Here is a 19084-nt window from a genome sequence, read left to right as displayed (position 1 = left end):
ACACATGGACTGAACTGACTGTGGCAATGCTGTCACTCCCTAGACAGTGTGTGTGGTGGTTTATTTTTTATTACAAACATACTTACCTGCTCTATGTAATAGTTCTTCACAGAGAAACCCCGATCCTCTTCTTGGGTCCTCCGCCAACTCCTCCCACTTGACCAGGGCCCCCAATAGCAAGCCACTTGCTATGGGGGCACTAGTGCATGCTTTCTCCTGAGCCCCACTCTATGCATCCCTAAGATGCATAGAGCTGTGGCTCAGCTCCACCCCCTGTTCTCCCTCCATTGGATCACTGGCTATGACTGACAGCAGTGGGAGCCAATGGCTCTCGCTGCTGTGTCTCGGCCAATGAGGAGAGAAACACCTGAGAAAACCAAGGCTCCCGTGCACATCGCTGGATCTAGAAAGGGCTCCGGTGAGTATTGTGTGTAGGGGGAGCGGCACACAGTTTTTTTACCTTCATGCATAGAATGCATGAAGGTTAAAAAAAACCTTTACAACCACTTCAAGGGATTATTTCCCTCTTAAAGTGTAAGTTCACCTTTTACAGAAAACCTGTAAGGTGAACTTGCACTGGACCCCCTCCCCATCCCCCTCAGTCCTGCTAACCTGCAGTCCAGCGATTCCAGCACTGACAGCTCATATCGCAGCTGTACCGGTCTGGGGATTTGAAATCCCTGCAGCTTTCTCTTCGCCTGCGGTGACAGGACAGCCTACGCGGGTTTCTAATTTGGTCGGCGCCGCCAATGTGAGGAGCCTGACCAATTAGAATGCTCCTAAACGTACCTCCTGATGAGGTAAGCTTTGGAGATTAAGCTGCCGGGGGATTTCTAAGCCCCGAACAGTGAGGCGGCGACCCGATGTGTCAGTGCGGGTGAACGCCGCGCTCCGGCTCAACGGGACTGGGGTGGGGTGAAGAGGGCGCCCTGTTTAAGTTCACCTTACAGTTTTTTCTGTAAAGGTGAACATGCCCTTTAAGGACATATTATTGATCTTATATATTTGTGGTGGTAGCTAGCAGGTGTGCTTTAAACCCAAAGCAGATGGGGGCGTTATGTGTTCCAGGATCCAGAAGACTGAAAATAGAAGTAAATATGCATTCATAAGGCTACTTTCACACTTGGGGCGCGGGGGCGTAAGTGGTAAAGCGGTGCTTTTCGTCCGTTAGCGGGGGCGATTTTAACCCCCGTTAGAGGCTGAGGAAAGGGTTAAAAGCACCCAAAAAGGGCTGCTGCCAAAGCGCTTTGCAGGCGTTTTTGGCAGCACTGCCCATTGATTTCAATGGCAGGGGCGGTGTATACACCGCTCCTGCACCGCCCCAAAAATGCTGCTTGCAAGATTTTTTTTTCTCTGTCCTGCAAGCACTCTGGCTTTCACTCTGGGGCTGCAGAAGAGGCAGTTTACAGGCGCTTTTCAGGCGCTATTTTAAGCACAAAAACGCATGTAAATTGCCTCTGTGTTAAAGTAGCCTAAATGCTCCCCCCTGCCCAATCCTTTCATGTTAACAGTTTTACCTGTAGTGTATTTTTATTACATTTCCTGACAAATGTCCTTAACACTAATAATTACGATACATAGAAAAAATGTTTGTGTTACTTATAAGTGTCAAGTGTTACATTTTCTGTCTCTTTCCTAGGTGTTCTTGGCTTAACTTGGTTTATCAACAAATTCCGCATAGTGAAGTTGACACCCAAAGACCAGTTCATTATTGCATATGGTGGCTTGCGTGGAGCCATTGCTTTCTCCTTGGGATACTTATTACATAGTCCTAACAGAAATATGTTCCTCACTGCAATAATTACAGTAATATTCTTCACGGTGTTTGTGCAGGTGAGGAAAGGAACTTTTTGGGGCAGGTACAACTGTTATACTGTTACATTAGTTTTTTTTTTTAATTTTAATAAATAGTCCAGTGTGTAAAGGGGCTGCAACATATTGTTTGACAATGATAGCACATTTGTCTAGCCATGTCACTTGTATGAGTTGGAAATTAATGCTTTTGGGGAAGTTCTAAACATGCACAAACAAGAGTTTAGCAAATTTTGGGCTCATTCACACCGGCCGAAAATAATGTGTTTTTAGATGCGTACAGCAGATAGTTTTGTATGCATCTAAATGCAGGACTATAGTAATCAGTGAGCCCAAACACACAGAGCCCATTCACATTGGCAGAAAAAAACACTGCGTTTTTAGATGCGTGCAGCAGATGGTTTTGTATGCATCTAAACGCAGCATTATAGTAATTGATGAGCCCATACACAGCCGCATCTTTTACAACAACGTGTGCTGCTTTTAGTCGCTCACAAGTAGAAGTAGAACACAACTGCAGATTATACATGTATAAATTCGCATAAACACATGTACTTTAGGTGTGTATTTTTCTTTCTTTCCTTCTTTCCTTCTTTCCTTCTTTCCTTCTTTCCTTCTTTCCTTCTTTCCTTCTTTCCTTCCTTCCTTCCTTCCTTCCTTGCGGGTGTAACTGCAGTGGAGTTTTTTCTGCCCGTGTGAACTACTTTTTTAATTTTGTGTTTTGAAAATGAACACATGAAATTGTCCTGTTATAACTATGTAAAAACTATGAACAAGGGAATGTACAGTATATAGTAGAAACCTTGTTGTGTTGGACAAACCTCACTATAAAGAACTGGACAGCTGACAAAAGATAAACTTGCCTACCAGTGTTGATGAGATGCAGTTCATTAGTTGTAGTAGTCTAAAGGCTTCTGAGTATGTGTACTGAAAATAAAGGAAATTACACTGTACACCAAGATATCCAGTACTTTTTGTTATGAGACTATGCAGTTACCTGAAGTTGCATCCTTGTCTCAGTATCTAAGTTTGAGGATATTGTGGTATGAATGTGGTGTATATATTTGTACAGCTACAGTATGTATGCATAAATTATGCCCCCTTCCCACAGCCTACTCAGGACTCCCAGAACATAACTGCCACAAATTAGGAAATGTATCATATAAACTTATAAAGAATAATAATGCAGTCCACACCCTGCACTGTTTGAGGAACGTGACCCTAAACTGCTGCTATCCAACCACAGGATCATATGAGCAAAACCACTTTCTGAGATTCACAGCATATTTAAAGCAGATAGTACTTCTCTTTCATCAGTGGCTGCACGTTAGCACTTTGAGCTATGTTTGACTTTCAGGATAACCCAAATTGAAGAGACTGAATTGTTCCTAAAAGTTGACTGTAACCCAGTGATTTTGGAAGGATAATAAAAGGGGTGTGAGCATAGCTATAGGCAGATGTGGAACAACTACAGTACAGGGCAAGTAAACACTGCACATGCTTTACTTCTACATCTGATAGGACTTATGGTTGCTGAATGACCATGCTTTAAACTGAGCATTAACCCTTTTTGCAAACTTCTGTCACTGAAAGGGAATGACCATTCGTCCACTGGTGGAACTTTTAGCTGTGAAGAAGAAACAAGAAACGAAGCGCTCAGTAAATGAAGAAATACACACACAGGTAATTGAATAACAGATATCCTTTTCTTATGAAAGTGCATGTTTAAGAAATTAAACATTTGTAACCATATATATTGGGATAGTCATTTTAGTGCCTTTGAGACCAAACTGCAAGCAACTTTTCAAGTCTGCACAAATAAATTCTTATGTCACATACTAGAATGGCATATTTTAATAAAAATATTTTTCATTTTTACCAATAAAGAGGAAGTAAACTCCCCTAGTTTGTTTGTACCTATAGGTAAGCCTATAATAAGGTACTGTAAATATCTCCTAAACTTGCATCATTTATTTTTTTTTTTGTACTAACTTTACTGCTATTACAAGGGATGAACAACATCTCTTGTGACAGCATAGGTCATGAGGGGTCCTCTTTATGAAGAGATTTGGGGTCTTAGACCCCAAATCTCTCCTCCGGCCCCCCATGCAGCCAATCAGGCAGATCGGTCCGATCGTGCAAAAAAACGGGAAGAACCCAAAAGTTATTCATCAGAGAGGACAGTCCGGTGTAAGTTAAATATCTTTATTGATTATTCATATAAATAAGAAATGATAATAGAAAATAGAAAACTACACCCATCTCCAACACATAATTAAAAATAAGACCTAACGTCTTAATGGGACACAGGTGGCCACCACACCCGATTCAAACAATTCATACCCGTCTCACACACAATCCAACATGAATATGACCTAGTGTCAGATACGGGAATAAATTAATTCGGTCATGGAAAAAATTGGCAAATGGAGGTTTAGAAAAAATGTGTTTCCTCCTTAAAAAGATATTATTGGAATGTTCAGTTAAGTATTCCCATGGGAATGTAGGAAAGTGCTTGTGCTTCTTGAGATATGTGGGAAGTCCCTTGGATATATAAGCTGGTAATATCGTGGTGCTAAGCCTGCATTGTGTATATCATGAGACTGATATTGGTAAGGATCGGAGATAGCTGACACAAAGACATGGAAATAGCTTGACACAAGGAAAGCAAACGATATACTGTTTATGCAGTTCCCCTTCAGGTACTTGGGGCAGGATACAGCTCACCGTTTGACGTCTTGTGTTGTAGAGTCCTTGTCCATGAAAGTCTAGTCTCCGTAGCAATGATCCACTGTCTTGCAGACTACATCAGTAGCCGAAACTGGAGTATCAGCTTGAAAAAATTCCAACCGGAAATCATAGGAGCTGGTAAAATCCAATGCACACAGGCTTCCAAACTCATGGGGCTGTATAGAAAACCAAGTAAAGCAGGTTATTCACGCCAGATGATGGGAGAGAGTGGCGGATCATCATCTTTGTTGATGATACTCAGAACATGTTCACCAATCCTGATTTTCAGCTGTCTTTTGGTTTTACCCACATAAATCAATCCGCAGGGACAAGTGAGCATGTATATCATGCATGTTGTAGAGCAGTTTATAAAGTTATTAATTTTAAACTGTTTGCTTCCATCAGAACTGGTGAACATGTCCGTTTTATCCACAAATCTGCAGATATGGCATCTGCCACAGGGATACATACCCTTAAGAGGAGGGAGGCTAGTAAGCCAATCCCCGCCTCTCAGGTCTACGATATTCCGAGTGAACCAGTCTGTCCCTTAGGTTAGTGGCTCTTCTTGCTGTAAGGAGGGGCCGGTCACCAACAATGTCACCAAGTATAGGTGCCTCGACTAGAATATGCCAGTGACGTCTCAGTACATTTCTAGTCTGTTCCCACTGTGCCCCGAATTTAGTAATAATCCTTATGGGGGCATGATTGGAGATTTTTTCTTTCCCCCTTGGGGCATTAGTAAGCAGAGACGACCTATATGTTTGAAGAGCACTTCTTTTGGCTTTCCTGATACTGGCATGAGAGTAGCCACGGTCACGGAATCTCCCATACAGTTCATGTGCCTCAGTTTTAAAGTCCGATTCTTCTGAACAGTTTCTCCTAGCGCGGAGAAACTGGCCTACTGGAATTCCCTGGAAGAGATCTGGGATGGTGGCTGGAAGCCAACAATCAAGTGTTTGCTGCCGTTTCTTTTCTAAATGTTTTTGTGTGGAGTTTACCCTCCTTAATAAAGATAGGTCCAGAAAAGGCAAAATGGCAGCATCAAAGGAATAGGTTAACCCAGTGTTTCTCAACTCCAGTCCTCAAGGCGCCCCAACAGGTCATGTTTTCAGGATTTCCCTCAGATGAAATGTCTGTGGTAATTACTAAGGCAGTGAAACTGATCAAATCACCTGTGCAATATAATGGGAAGCCTGAAAACCTGACCTGTTGGGGCGCCTTGAGGACTGGAGTTGAGAAACACTGGGTTAACCTGATGTTCCTGTCATTATTGTTTAGCTCCTCAATGAAGGAAACCAGGTCTAGGGATGAACCCCCCAGACCATGATCACATCATCGATGTACCTTAGCCACAAGAGACAGTGGCCAAGGTACATCGACGAGGAATGTACACATTCCATCTCCCACAGCCCCAAATGCGGACATGCATATGAAGAGGCCCAAGGGGCACCCATCGAGGTACCCCTGATCTGCCGATAATACTTTCCTAGAAATTGAAAGCAATTGTGTTCCAGCATGAATTGCAGTAGGTCCACGATAAATTCATTTTGTGTAGCTAGCAGAGGGAATTTATGGTCCAGGAAGTGGTGTACCGCTTTTAGACCCCAGTTGTGTGGAATCGATGTATAAAGGGATTCTACATCGATTCCAACTAGGATAGCTCCTGGTGGCAATAAGACCCTATCCAGTTTCTTGAGCACATCATGTGTGTCCTGTACATAGGAAGGGAGTTCACACACCAACTCTTTAATGAGGGCATCCACAAATTTTCCAACCCTCTCCAGGGGACCCTTGATGGCTGACACAATCGGCCTTCCACAGGGGGTTGGTAATTGATTTGTGGAGCTTAGGAATGGTATAAAAAGTGGGGGTGTTGAACTCGTGGACACTGAGATATTTACATTCCTTAGGTGTGATGAGATGTTCCTCTAGGGTCATGTTAAGTTTGAAATTAAGACTGGCCACGATTTTAGGAAAGGGGTTTAGGGGGAAGCCTCTGGTATGTAGTTTCGTCTTGAAGGAGATGCATAGTTTCTCCCTCGTACAAGCTCTGTGAAAGCAAAACCGTGTTACCCCCTTTATCACTCCCCTTAATGTTGAGATCGTTGGCCTCCTGTAGCTCCTTAAGAGCCTTCCTCTCTGCTTTAGTGAGATTGTCAAACCCTTTATATTTCCAATCTATCTTGGACAGGTCATTTTTGAGCTGTTCCAAGAATAGATGGATCCGTTTATGCTTGGATAGAGGGGGCATTTTGAGTGACTTGATGGATAATTTAGAAGGACGAGGACACATTGGTGATGAACTAAGGGTTTCAGCTATTAATGCTTCAAGAGATTCACGCTCTTCTTTAGATTGTTCATCCGTTTCTATATCTTGTTTTTTTTTGTTCCGAATGCCAATATCTAAAAATTACTTTCCGCAAAAATAGGCTAACATCTTTGAATACTTCAAAATCACTCATCGTGGCCGTAGGTGAAAAAGACAACCCCTTCTGTAACAATATGTGATGCTGGTTAAGTGGGAAGTCAGTTAAATTGACCACCTTCATATCAAAACATGACCTATCACTAGTATGAATATCGGGATTATCTGTTGTGTCTACTAGACTCTCCTTGACCCTGATCTGAGTTCCCTTTGATTTCCTTTTGTATCTTTTTCTCTTCCTTGGCCTCCCACATTGATTTGGGGAAGTAGTCTGCCGATAGGTGTAGTTTTTGGTTTGCCTTTTCTGGAGACCCGATCGTCTATACTGTCCCCCTCCTGTTCTAAAAAAAAAGCAACTGCTTTTTCCTGATATCCAGCTTCACTATCAGTTGATGATTGTCTAGAGCGGCCATTATTTGATTTATTTCTCCTACTTCCTCTACGGGACCTACTTCTCCCTCTGGGGATAGTAGGGTCAAATATATCCCCACTTTCCCAGTCTAGTAGGTTCTGTTTAAATTTGTCCTCTTTAGTAGACTTTAGGGTTTTCTGTGTTCTTTCCACTTCTTTCTTGAGAAGGTCATTACTTTTAATAAACGCCGGGTCTGACTTATATGGTTCCAATAACTGTACACTGTTATCTATTTCTTTCTTAATTTCCTCGAGTTGTATCTGTTCTCCAATTACATTCCTATGTAAAATAGCAAGACCACGTTCCAGGCAACCTTGTTTCCATAGCTCAAGGAATCGTGTATGTAGGTGGCCAGCCGGAGTGACTTTTTCCCTCAGGCCCCTAGGGATGATTTTATGCTCGATATGTGATTTTAGTGATGAAATGTCCCACTTCCTATTAAGGAATTTAATAGTCAATTTTTTGTGGTTCTTTAATAATTTTTTCAAGCAATCATCACCAGTATAGGTGGTAGATGAATCACAGGAAAATGCTGATTGTATCTCAAGGTCGATTCCTTCATCCAAGAGATAAGCCATACTGGAATGTAAATTATATGTATTTAGATTCCCAAACAGGTGCTAGTGTTTCAGAAATCACATGTAGTTTAGTCAACACGGGGATCGAACACAAATCACACTACAGGATCGCCCCTGTAAACACATTAAAATATGAGTTGGAGAGAAGGGTGTATCTGGATATGGAGAGCCAGGGTCCAGAAGGGAAGTATGATCCCTAAAAATTACAATAATGCAGAGAAAGAAGGGGGGGGGCTAGGCTCATCCAATTTAACACAGATAGGGTAGTAAAATAGGCCTAAAAAAATAGCCCACCCAATTCAAGAATCTGTTTACACTGTCAGCCTGAGGTATAAAACATAATGGGTTAAACCTCTAGGGGTTGTAGTCCTCTGACTGCTTTCGTGGCCAGGTAAAGGGTCGGAACCGGAAGTGACAAACTATTTGCTCCTGGTTTACAGGGTTACAGAGCAAGGGGAACAACGTCAGTTTCTCTCTGTACAGGGCAGCCATATCGCTCCCGGCCTCAGCGATGGGACCGGACCCCCCTCCACCACCTGCAGAAGTGATCGAGGGGCTAATTAGCCACTCGGCTCACTTCTGCATTACTTTGAATCGTTGGCTGAAAAAAATACCTGTAAGTGCAGACATCATACCGGTATAAACACTGAAACCCAAGGACGTACAGGTACATTCCTTGGGTAGGAAGTGGTTAAAGTCGTTAAAGTGGTGTGTAAACCCGATGTTCCATAAATGTGAAAAACTAGCTTATGTACCTTGGCAGTACCATAATGTAACAGTAAAACATAAAAAAAGGCTCAATAGCGCAAGCAGAGGGTGGAAAGAACCCCACACAAAAGCCATAAAGTCAATATAGTAAAGGAGGTACAAATTAAAAGTCCACTATAGTGATGGCTGCTGCACTTCTTCTCAGGATATTGGATCTCCTCTATACACTGTAAAAACAAAAGGAAACAAAGACTTCGCCATCTAAGTGTATCTATTTATAGCAGTCACATTTCAACTGGACTTGTTCTGTAATGTTAAATCGGTGTTCCGCCCCTAAAAATAAAAAGCCAGCAGCTACACATACTGCAGCTGCTGGCTTTTAACAATAGGACACTTGCCTGTCCTATAGTCCAGCGATGTCGGCACCTTACGGCTTCACGCCAGGAACCCTACTGCGCATGCCCAAGGCCCCGCTCCTCTCTCCTACTGGCCCGGCGACAGGGAGAGGAGGAGGGAGCCTTGCGGTGATGTCACGGGGCAGGGCCCGGACTCCCCAAAGTTGGAACAGGATACTTGTCAAAGACAAAGTCGCCCAAAAGGTGCCAATTGTGGCACCGGAGGAGAGGAGACAAATGAGCGGAAGTTCCACTTTTGGGTGGAACTCAGCTTTAAAGACCTTTTTGTAGCTTCTCTAAGCTGTGTAGATGTTAGTCCAAAAACAGGATGGGAGGTGTGAAAGTTGTGGTTAGTAGGTGCCAAGCATTACTGTCATGCCAGCAGACAAATGGAGAGATGCACTGGGGGTCATTAATACATCTGATTACCATTCTAATCTGACCACTCTTCTTAGTGATGCCAGCACTTGTGAGCCACTAAAGAAGGATCCCACTAGCTCCTATAGGGAAAGGAAGGTGATGGACTGTTTACAATAATTAGGAAAGGTAAAAAGAATTGTTCAAAACTTGTATTTATAAAATATATATATATATATATATATATATATATATATATATATATATATATATATATATATATATATATATATATATATATATATATATATATATATATATATATACACATACATATACACATACATATACACATACATATACACATACATATACACACACACACGCACACATTTTTTTTTTCGTATCTACCAGCCTATTCTTCTTTTGGGTTCACTGACAGTATGTTCAGAATGTCTGTCTGATTTTAACCGCAGATACAGTCACATGTAAAAAGCAGTTATGCCGGATTTGTTATGGTCACACATTTAGATAAGAAAATTAGCAGGTCCAGAATGCTTTCATAGGACTTTAACAGAATAAGGAATGCATGGTCGAAATGTGTTTTGTAGGGATTGTTTAGTATTTTGCTGCTTCTGACTTACTGGGTACTGAAGACCCAAAACAGGCATGCTATTAATGAATGTCAACATTCCTTCTCTCTATACCTGTTGCGGATCAACAGACGGCACTTATGGGAGAACCTCTGAATTCCAGCGAGGGAACTAAGATTCTCCAAAGTAAAGCTCAGCAATGGCAGCCCTTGTTATTATTACATGACAGATTACCTTTAAGGGAAGAGCAGTAATTGCAGTAAGCAACTGAGGGTTTCTAGTGGCTAATAAATCTTTGTAATAAATACTATAGGAAAAAATATGAATTTAAAGAAAATGTAAGTCATATAAAAATTGTAAACACTTCAGTGATTCAAGCTCACTCAGCTTGGTCTAATATCAATCTGCTTGACTCATGGCTATATTGTAGCACAGTGCTGTGGGTGCTTCTAAAGCACCGGATCTCTCTTCCATGCAATAAACCCAGATGTGCACTTCTTCTTTTTTTTTTTTTTTTTTTTTTTGCAATTTGCACAAAATTGTGTGCCATAAAAAATGTACAGCTACCTTTTTTAATTCCACAGCCTCTCTGCTTTTGTACGATATCTAATGTCTTGGGTATGAAGTAATTTTAACTACTACTTTTAACTATTGGGTTGTTTTTTTTAGATTTGTCCTTTTTTGTTTACGCCGCACAGCTGCGCAATCGTCAGTTAAAATAATGCAGTGCCGTATCGCAAAAAACACTCAATGCATTTTATAGTGTAAAGAAAAAAAAATTAAAATTTGCCTTGATGGAGAAGGGTTAAAGGAACCTATATTGTTTCCCTTTTAACAGATTTGAACACTGGTGCTAAATTGAGAAACATCATTGAGTGTTGTCATGCTGAATACTTCCTTTTTTTATACAGTGGAGATGATGATAAACAATGTAATGCATTGCTCAATGTGTTTGCTACCCTGAGTCAACACTAGGCAGAGGTATAAGCGTATCTACTTTTTACAGTGTTCCCATTCAAACAGCATAAAAAAAGTCCTTGCCCAGACTTGGCTATCCCTCATTAACCACTTGACAACTGGGCACTTAAACCCCCTTCCTAACCAGACCAATTTTCAGCTTTTGGTGCTCTCACATTTTGAATGACAATTACTCAGTCATGCAACACTGTATCTATATGAAATTTTTGTCCTTTTTTTCACACAAATAGAGCTTTCTTTTGGTGGTATTTAATCACTGCTGGGTTCTTTATTTTTTTGTGCCGTAAAAGAAAAAAGACCGAAAAATCTGTAAAAAAATACATTTTTCTTCATTTCTGTTATAATATTTTGCAAATTAGTAATTTTTCTTCATATATTTTGGCCAAAATTTATACCGCTACATATCTTTGGTAAAAATAACCCAAATCGGTGGATATTATTTGGTCTTTTTGAAAGTTATAGAGTCCAAAAGCTATGGTGCGAATATCTGAAAATTGATCACACCTGAAGTACTGACGGCCTATCTCATTTCTTGAGACCCTAACATGCCAGAAAAGTACAAATACCCCCCAAATGACCCCTTTTTGGAAAGAAGACATTCCAAGGTATTTAGAAAGATGCATGGTGAGTTTTTTGAAGTTGTAATTTTTTCCCACAATTCTTTGCAAAATCAAGGTTTTTTTTTTTTTTACTTTTTTTTTTTTCCACAAAATTGTCATATTAGCAGGGTATTTCTCACAGACCGCATATGCATACCACAAATTACACCCCAAAACACATTCTGCTATTACTCCCGAGTACGGCGATACCACATGTGTGAGACTTTTACACAGCGTGGCCACTTACAGAGGCCCAACATGCAGGGGAGCACCTTCAGGCGTTCTGGAGCACCCAGGCCAATTCTGACATTTCTCTCCTACATGTAAAAATCATCATTTATTAGCTAGAAAATTACATAGAACCCCAAAACATTATATATGTTTTTTTAGCAAAGACCCTAGAGAATACAATGGCGGTCGTTGCAACTTTTTATCTCGCATGGTATTTGCGCAGCAATTTTTTTAACGCGTTTTTTTTTAAAAAAAAACTGTTTTGTGCTTTACAAAAACCAAAACAGTAAAGTTAGCCCAATGTTTTTGCATAATGTGAAAGATGAAGTTACGCCGAGTAAATAGATACCCAACATGTCACCCTTCAAAATTGCATACGCTTGTGGAATGGCGCCAAACTTTGCTACTCAAAAATCCCCATAGGCGACGCTTTAAGATTTTTTTACTGGTTACATGTTTTGAGTTACAGAGGAGGTCTAGGGCCAAAATTATTGCTCTCGCTCTACCGATCGCAGCGATACCTCACATGTGTGGTTTGAACACCGTTTTCATTGTGGGCGGGACTTACGTATGCATTCGCTTCTGCATGCGAGCACACAGGGATAGGGGTGCTTTTAAAATTTTTATTTTTTTTTTTATTGTTCATTTTACTTTATTTTAGTTTGATGCTTTTTTCCAAAAAAAAAAAAAAATGTGACCACTTTTATTCCTATTACAAGGAATGTAAACATCCTTGTAATAGGAATATGGCATGACAGGTCCTCTTTACAGTGAGATATGGGGTCAATAAGACCCCACATCTCACCTCTAGGCTGGGAAGCCTGAAATTTAAAAAAAAAAAAAACGATCCTGGCTTCGATCGTAGCTGTGAGTCGGTAGAAGCGCGGGAGGGGGGGACATCCCCTCTCGCCTCCCGTAAGAACGATCAAGCAGTGGAACAGCCGCTATGATCGTTCTTATGGTGTAGGTAATCGGCGGCTGAAAAAGCTGATATCTGAATGATGCCTGTAGTTGCAGGCATCATTCAGATATCCCCGCACAAAGTCAAGGATGTTGTATGACGGCCGGCGGGCGGGAAGTGGTTAAAACGCATTTTTTTTTTTTTTTTTTAACACAAAGTTGTCCATTTATACAATATTTCTAACACATAGCATGTACATAGCAAAAATGACACCCCAAAATAGATTCTCCTACTCCTCCTGAGTACGGTGATAGCACATGTGTGAGACTTCCACAGCCTGGCCACATACAGAGGCCGAGTACTGTCGAGTATGGCGGGGTATTGCGGGGCATGGCAGAGTATTGTGGGAGTATTGTGGGAGTATTGCACAGCAGAAGGGATGGCTGGATGTCTCTGTGCAGCGCTGTGGGCACTACACATCCAGCCCACAGCGCTGCAGCCATCCATCCATCTCCCTCTCCTCCACAGTGTACCGATCGGTACACAGGAGGGGAGGAGAGGAACCGGCGTCATCGGATGACGCCGGTCTGTTTACATGTGATCGCGCCGTCATTTGACGGCGCGATCACATGGTAAACGGCCGCGATCAGCGGCCATTTACCGGGATCCGTGATGGGCCGGGTCCTCTGGACCTGGCGGTCACGGATGTGCTCGGGTGCGCGCCCCAGGGGGCGCGCGAGAGGCGAATTCCGGGAGGACGTCCTAGTACGTCCTCCCAGAGTTAAGCAGCCGCCCTGCAGCCGTCATTCGGCTATGGGCCGGTTGTTAAGTGGTTAAAGGGGGAAAAAACATCCGACAATACCGGCCCCCCCATACTTACCTGAGCCCCTAAACCTGCTGCGCTCGCCCCCGATGTCCTTTTCGCCGCTCAGCCTGGCCGTTGATTGGCTAGAGTGGATGGATTGAAAGCAGCGCAGCCATTGGCTCGCGCTCCTGTCAATCACATCCAATGATGCGGGGGGCGGGGCCGAGTGATACAGTGAGCGGCTATAGCCACCGGCTGTATCATGGGAGCACGCCCGCAAGAACTAAACACCATGCGAGAGAGCTCACATGAAGCTGGTTAGTTCTTGCGGGGAGGAGCTGAGACAGCCGCCGAGGGACTCCAGAAGACCAGGTTCGGGCCACTCTGTGCAAAACGAGCTGCACAGTGGAGGTAAGTATAACATGTTTGTTATTTTTTTTTTATTTCCTTTACAACCCCTTTAACATACAATGCAGGAAGACAGTTTTTTTAATTTTTTTTAAATTTTGTAACACATTGTTGGGACAGTTCAAATTTAGTTTACAGCTGATAATGAATAAATGCGAACACAGTAAAGACAGGGTAAGTTATGTTAAACATTACTGCACCACCCCCTTCTAAACATTACAAAAAATTTATTGTAAATTCTTTATTTTTCATTTTAGAAAATATATAGCCAGTAAAAAAATACAAAAAAACAGCAGTAGTATTTAATGAAATACAGGCTTACTTGATAACACTTTAAATCTGCATCGGTACAACCGTGGTTTCTAGAATGGAGACTCTGGATAGGAGCAATATGACTTCTAATATGAAACTGAAGGACCATCACAGGATCTAGTAAATTTCATTGTGCATGGGCGTAGCATAAGGGGTTGCAGGGATCACAATCACAACCCTGCCCCTAGCTCCAGGGGGCCCCTGCAGCCTCCCTGTCATGTTATCATATCCTCCACAAAGTCCAGCTCCGATATGCCCCACAGCCACGCTCCAGTACTGGGCTTACACTTTGCCTTCCACAGTCCACACCCCTCTGTTCTCATTGACTGGGGAGAAGCTGTGAGCCATTTCCTGAATGGAGAGAAGCACGGGGTGAGAACGGCCCAGGATGGGGAAGTATCTGTGCTGTGTGCTGGCAACATGGAATGGTAACCGAGTTAAAAGGAGGAGAGTTCCGTCCTGTAGCCACGATGGGACCGATGTCGCTGGTGACGTAAGACAGCGCTCAGTGTCTTCTAGTCACTAGCTGGGATTCTCTGTAACCCCCCCCCCCCCATCCGGGGATGTCTGCTTATACCACTTCCCTGACAACTGGGCAAAAGACACGCACCTCCGGGAGGTGACCTTCCACCAACATTGACCGAGAAACCTTCAGAATTTGCTAAAACATATCCCTTAACACCTCCTGAGGGGCTGCAGGCTCCAGATTTCGCTTTGCCCCCCCCCCGACCTAAGTTGTGCCCACTGACCACCCCCTCCACCCCGGATGCTATGCCCCGCTGCTGAGCTTCTTTCCCAGTACAGCACTCTATACTGCTCCTCCTCCGCAGGGCTGAAATCACATTCCTTTACAACACAGCCAGTCAGCCATGATCTGCATAGGGTGTATCTGCCTACTGCAACTACACTGCCATTCCGACCAAGGGATTTCACAGTTCAGAACGGCAACATAAAAGCCAGATACACCCTGTGAAGGCTGATGGACTGTGTGTAAAGGAATGTGATTTCAGCCTTGTGTATTGTGGGGGGAGGAGTTGTTTACAGTGCTGGAATGGGAAAGGAGCTCTGTCCTCTGATTCTCCCGGGGCGACCCCTGTCCTCTGATTCTCCCGGGGCGACCCCTGTCCTCTGATTCTCCCGGGGCGACCCCTGTCCTCTGATTCTCCCGGGGCGACCCCTGTCCTCTGATTCTCCCGGGGCGACCCCTGTCCTCTGATTCTCCCGGGGCGACCCCTGTCCTCTGATTCTCCCGGGGCGACCCCTGTCCTCTGATTCTCCCGGGGCGACCCCTGTCCTCTGATTCTCCCGGGGCGACCCCTGTCCTCTGATTCTCCCGGGGCGACCCCTGTCCTCTGATTCTCCCGGGGCGACCCCTGTCCTCTGATTCTCCCGGGGCGACCCCTGTCCTCTGATTCTCCCGGGGCGACCCCTGTCCTCTGATTCTCCCGGGGCGACCCCTGTCCTCTGATTCTCCCGGGGCGACCCCTGTCCTCTGATTCTCCCGGGGCGACCCCTGTCCTCTGATTCTCCCGGGGCGACCCCTGTCCTCTGATGTAAGGAGGAACTCAAAACTCTTAAGCCACTTTGAGTATCTTGGCATACGGTGGGTGTATCTGCACACGTGGTGGGTGGTAGTGGGGGCCCAGGTCAACCTTTGCATCGGGCCCCACAAGCTTTAAGCTACGCCTCTGACATAGTGTATTGTAACTCGTTATGCCTCCAAGTGGCCTATGAGGCCAAGAGGGCCAAGGAAGTTGGTATACTTTTATCTGTAATGGGTTCCATTAGTGTTACCATGAATATAACAGAAGCCATTTGAGCTTTTTGGAAAGTCAGAGTAAAATAGGCCATAGACAACCTTGCAAAGAGGCCCAGAAAGGGAGAGAAAGAAACAAATTGGGTGGGGGGTCAAGGATTTTTAAGCAAGTAAAATGTAACCAGTAACTTTTTAATATTTGAGTTCTGCTATGCTAATGGGAACATGAGGTATGTGTTATCCCAATTTGGCTGCAAACGTGGAATTACACTTTAGGGGTTCCCAGTGTACTCTTGCAAAATAATTTGACTATAAATGAACTCCTATTTAATATGTATAAACCTAGAGCTGTTATTTCATCACGGCTAATTGATATTTTAAGTTTTTGGGGTTGTAGGCGATATGTGCAAAGAGAGATCCCACAAATGCTTATAAATATAACATTGGGGGCGTGACCGGATGTGCTAGAGGGAGGACGTGAGCGACCTAGCTCCCGTCGCAACTCCGGGAAAGATCCTGCCTCGCTGAAGCGGTGATGCGAGGACAGCATTTACCCACGGTGAATTGGCTGTCTCAACCCAGGGGATCCTGACCACCACTCTGAGATTGGAGGGAGAGCCGCTGGTGCCTTGGATGACACTCCTGCCACCACTCCCTGTCGTGCAGCACGGACAACCACAGACAGTCCATGCTTTCTTAGCCTGCAGCTAAGTGAGGGAGAGCCCACAGAGACTGTTTAGTTGCAGCAGAGAAGTGAGGGAAGAGACCTTTTCGGCAAAACGTGAGTGGATCCTGCATTAAGACGCTACGGTAAATATAACTGTTAGAGGGAGACTTGGTTTGTCCTATAGAGACACTCAGTGGACACTGATTTACCTGCAGTGGAAGGGGGGGAAAAAAAGGGCCATCTTAGGGATTGTTGCAGGCATATTTTTTTCCCTCAGAGGAGTGAGCATTGCCTCGCCTAAGTTGACATCCCAGACACCCCAGCGCTGCGTGGATGGTCGAAGCTGAGCAGGGGGAGAGCTTGTATAGCCTGGTCACGGATTGAAGGGAAACTAGGGGGACCCTACCTGGTTTACTGGGATGTTGCTCATTGGCTTTATTAAGTGTCTGACCTTACTCTCCCACTTTCCTTTTTTTTGGGTGCAAGTATTGCTCTCCCCCAAGCCTCCGCTAACGCATAGCAATAACGAGGAAGCGGGGGGAAGATCCTGTGCAACAGGACAGTGCCAGCTCTAGCACCCAGCCACACCGAAGCATGAAAGGGAATCAGGCGGCAGCCAAACTAGAGAGATTTGCTCATAATCCAAGTCAGACCTCTACAAAGGGAGGGCAACAGAACCCACAGGTGCAGCCTAAGGCGCATGCTGGAGCGGTGAGAAAAAGCCAAGGACAAGGACAGGTGATGGCACCAGAGGGAATTCACACAGGAGTAAAACCTGCAGAGGAGGACATCCAGGATACTCAAGATAATCTAGAATCCTCTCCTGGAGCTGAACCCCCAATAGAAGGGGAACTGTCATTAAAAAAATCCTGCAAGCAATTAATTCCTGCAGGACCTCTCTAGGTGAATTATCAGTTTAAAACAATTCGGGAAGAACTATCCTTTGTCAGGATGACTTACAGAAAGTGCGTGAAAGAACTACCACCCACCCTAGAAGGAAGAGTTAGCCTGATGGAGGATGACCTGAACCCCCTTAATCGGGAGATAAGAACAAAAGAACAAATGAAATGGACGACATGGAGAACAGACTGCGAAGGAAGAATGTCAGGATTGTGTGGGCCCGAATCGTGTGTTATTTCTCGAAAAATGGCTCAGTTCTTTTTGGAAAGGACACTTTCTCACCCTTTTTTGCAATGGAAAGAGCCCATAGGGTACTTTCTAGACCTCCCCTGCAAGGGGGTTATTCAAGACTTTTTACTGGTTAAAATTATTTATTATAAAGACAGAGTAATCATATTGCAGAAGGCCAGGGAAATGGGTAAAGTTATTTTATGAAGGCACTGGGGTATCCATGTACCCAGATTTTTCACCAGAACTAGAGAGACGGAGGGCCAAGTTCCTGGAAATCAAACGCAAACTACAACATCTGAAAGTCTCCTATGCCTTGTTATACCCAGCAAGATTGCTGGTGACAGCTATGGGGAGACTGTTTTTTGATTTCATGGAGGGGTGGTTGGCATCCCATAAGGAATAATTATAGAAGAACTAGAGGTATAATAACCGCATGGATGATCCAGGGGTATAGCTGTTTATTTATTTTGCACTTTAAGGAGTCGGGGCAGGGGGTTGCATTTAGGTTAGAGGGATAATGTGTAAATGGCTTTCTCCAAAGTTAATGGAGGGGAGGATATACACAAGGGAAATAATAGTTTCGAGCACATGGAAAGGTCACTTTGAAAGCCCCCAGAGGGGACCCAAAAGGGTGGTGAGTGAAATGGGAACGAGGCACAGATGGTGGGTAAGGTCTGAAAGGCATATGTGGGGATGTGTGAGGAATAAATATATCTTAAATAGGAAAAATATTGCCACTAAAGTATCACAGAGGAGAAAAATGAGAAGAAGGGGTATTGGTTAATAAGAAAGATTACACAAAGTATATGGAAAGCACACGATTGGGAGTGGATATTTTGAATGATATGCATTTGTTGTACACTAAATGGTTAATCCTATGCAAGGAAAATAATTAACTATATGTTCTTGGAACATTCGGGGGTTGGGAGATCCCGTTAAAAGAACAGTAGTTCTTTCCTTGGTAAAAACGTATGGGGTGGGATTACTCTGCCTGCAGGAGACGCACCTTACTCATGTCTCTATACTCCAACTGGGCTGGGGTGAATTTCGAACCCAGTACAATTCACTTCACACCTCCTACTCCTAGGGGGGCAAGTATCCTCATTAGGTCTGTGGTGATGTTCACCTGCAGTCAGATTAAGACTAAACTAGGAAGCTATTTTTTTATTTTTTTTTATTATTGTACAATAGAGAATAGAACCTACGCCTATGTTGGCCAGTTTATATGTTCTTTTGACACTTTTTTGATTTGTATAGGTTGGTGGAGTTCTGGATAAACCGGGTGT

The 19084-nt window shown here is 43.7% G+C and overlaps 1 protein-coding gene across 1 annotated transcript in view; it reads left to right on the top strand.

Annotated features, from left to right (window-relative positions):
* Positions 1-19084, top strand: part of SLC9A1 (solute carrier family 9 member A1) — a 150293-nt gene that overhangs the window by 73384 nt on the left and 57825 nt on the right. The window contains exons 5-6 of the mRNA XM_073616168.1: positions 1640-1833; positions 3406-3495. Of these exons, the coding sequence (XP_073472269.1) occupies positions 1640-1833; positions 3406-3495 (284 nt within the window). The remainder of the gene's footprint in view (positions 1-1639; positions 1834-3405; positions 3496-19084) is intronic.

Source organism: Aquarana catesbeiana, linkage group LG02 (assembly GCF_042186555.1).
Source record: "Aquarana catesbeiana isolate 2022-GZ linkage group LG02, ASM4218655v1, whole genome shotgun sequence".
Classification (NCBI taxonomy): Eukaryota; Metazoa; Chordata; class Amphibia; order Anura; family Ranidae; genus Aquarana; species Aquarana catesbeiana.
The sequence above is the reverse complement of the archived record's forward strand: the minus strand, read 5'-3'. Positions and strand labels throughout refer to the sequence as shown.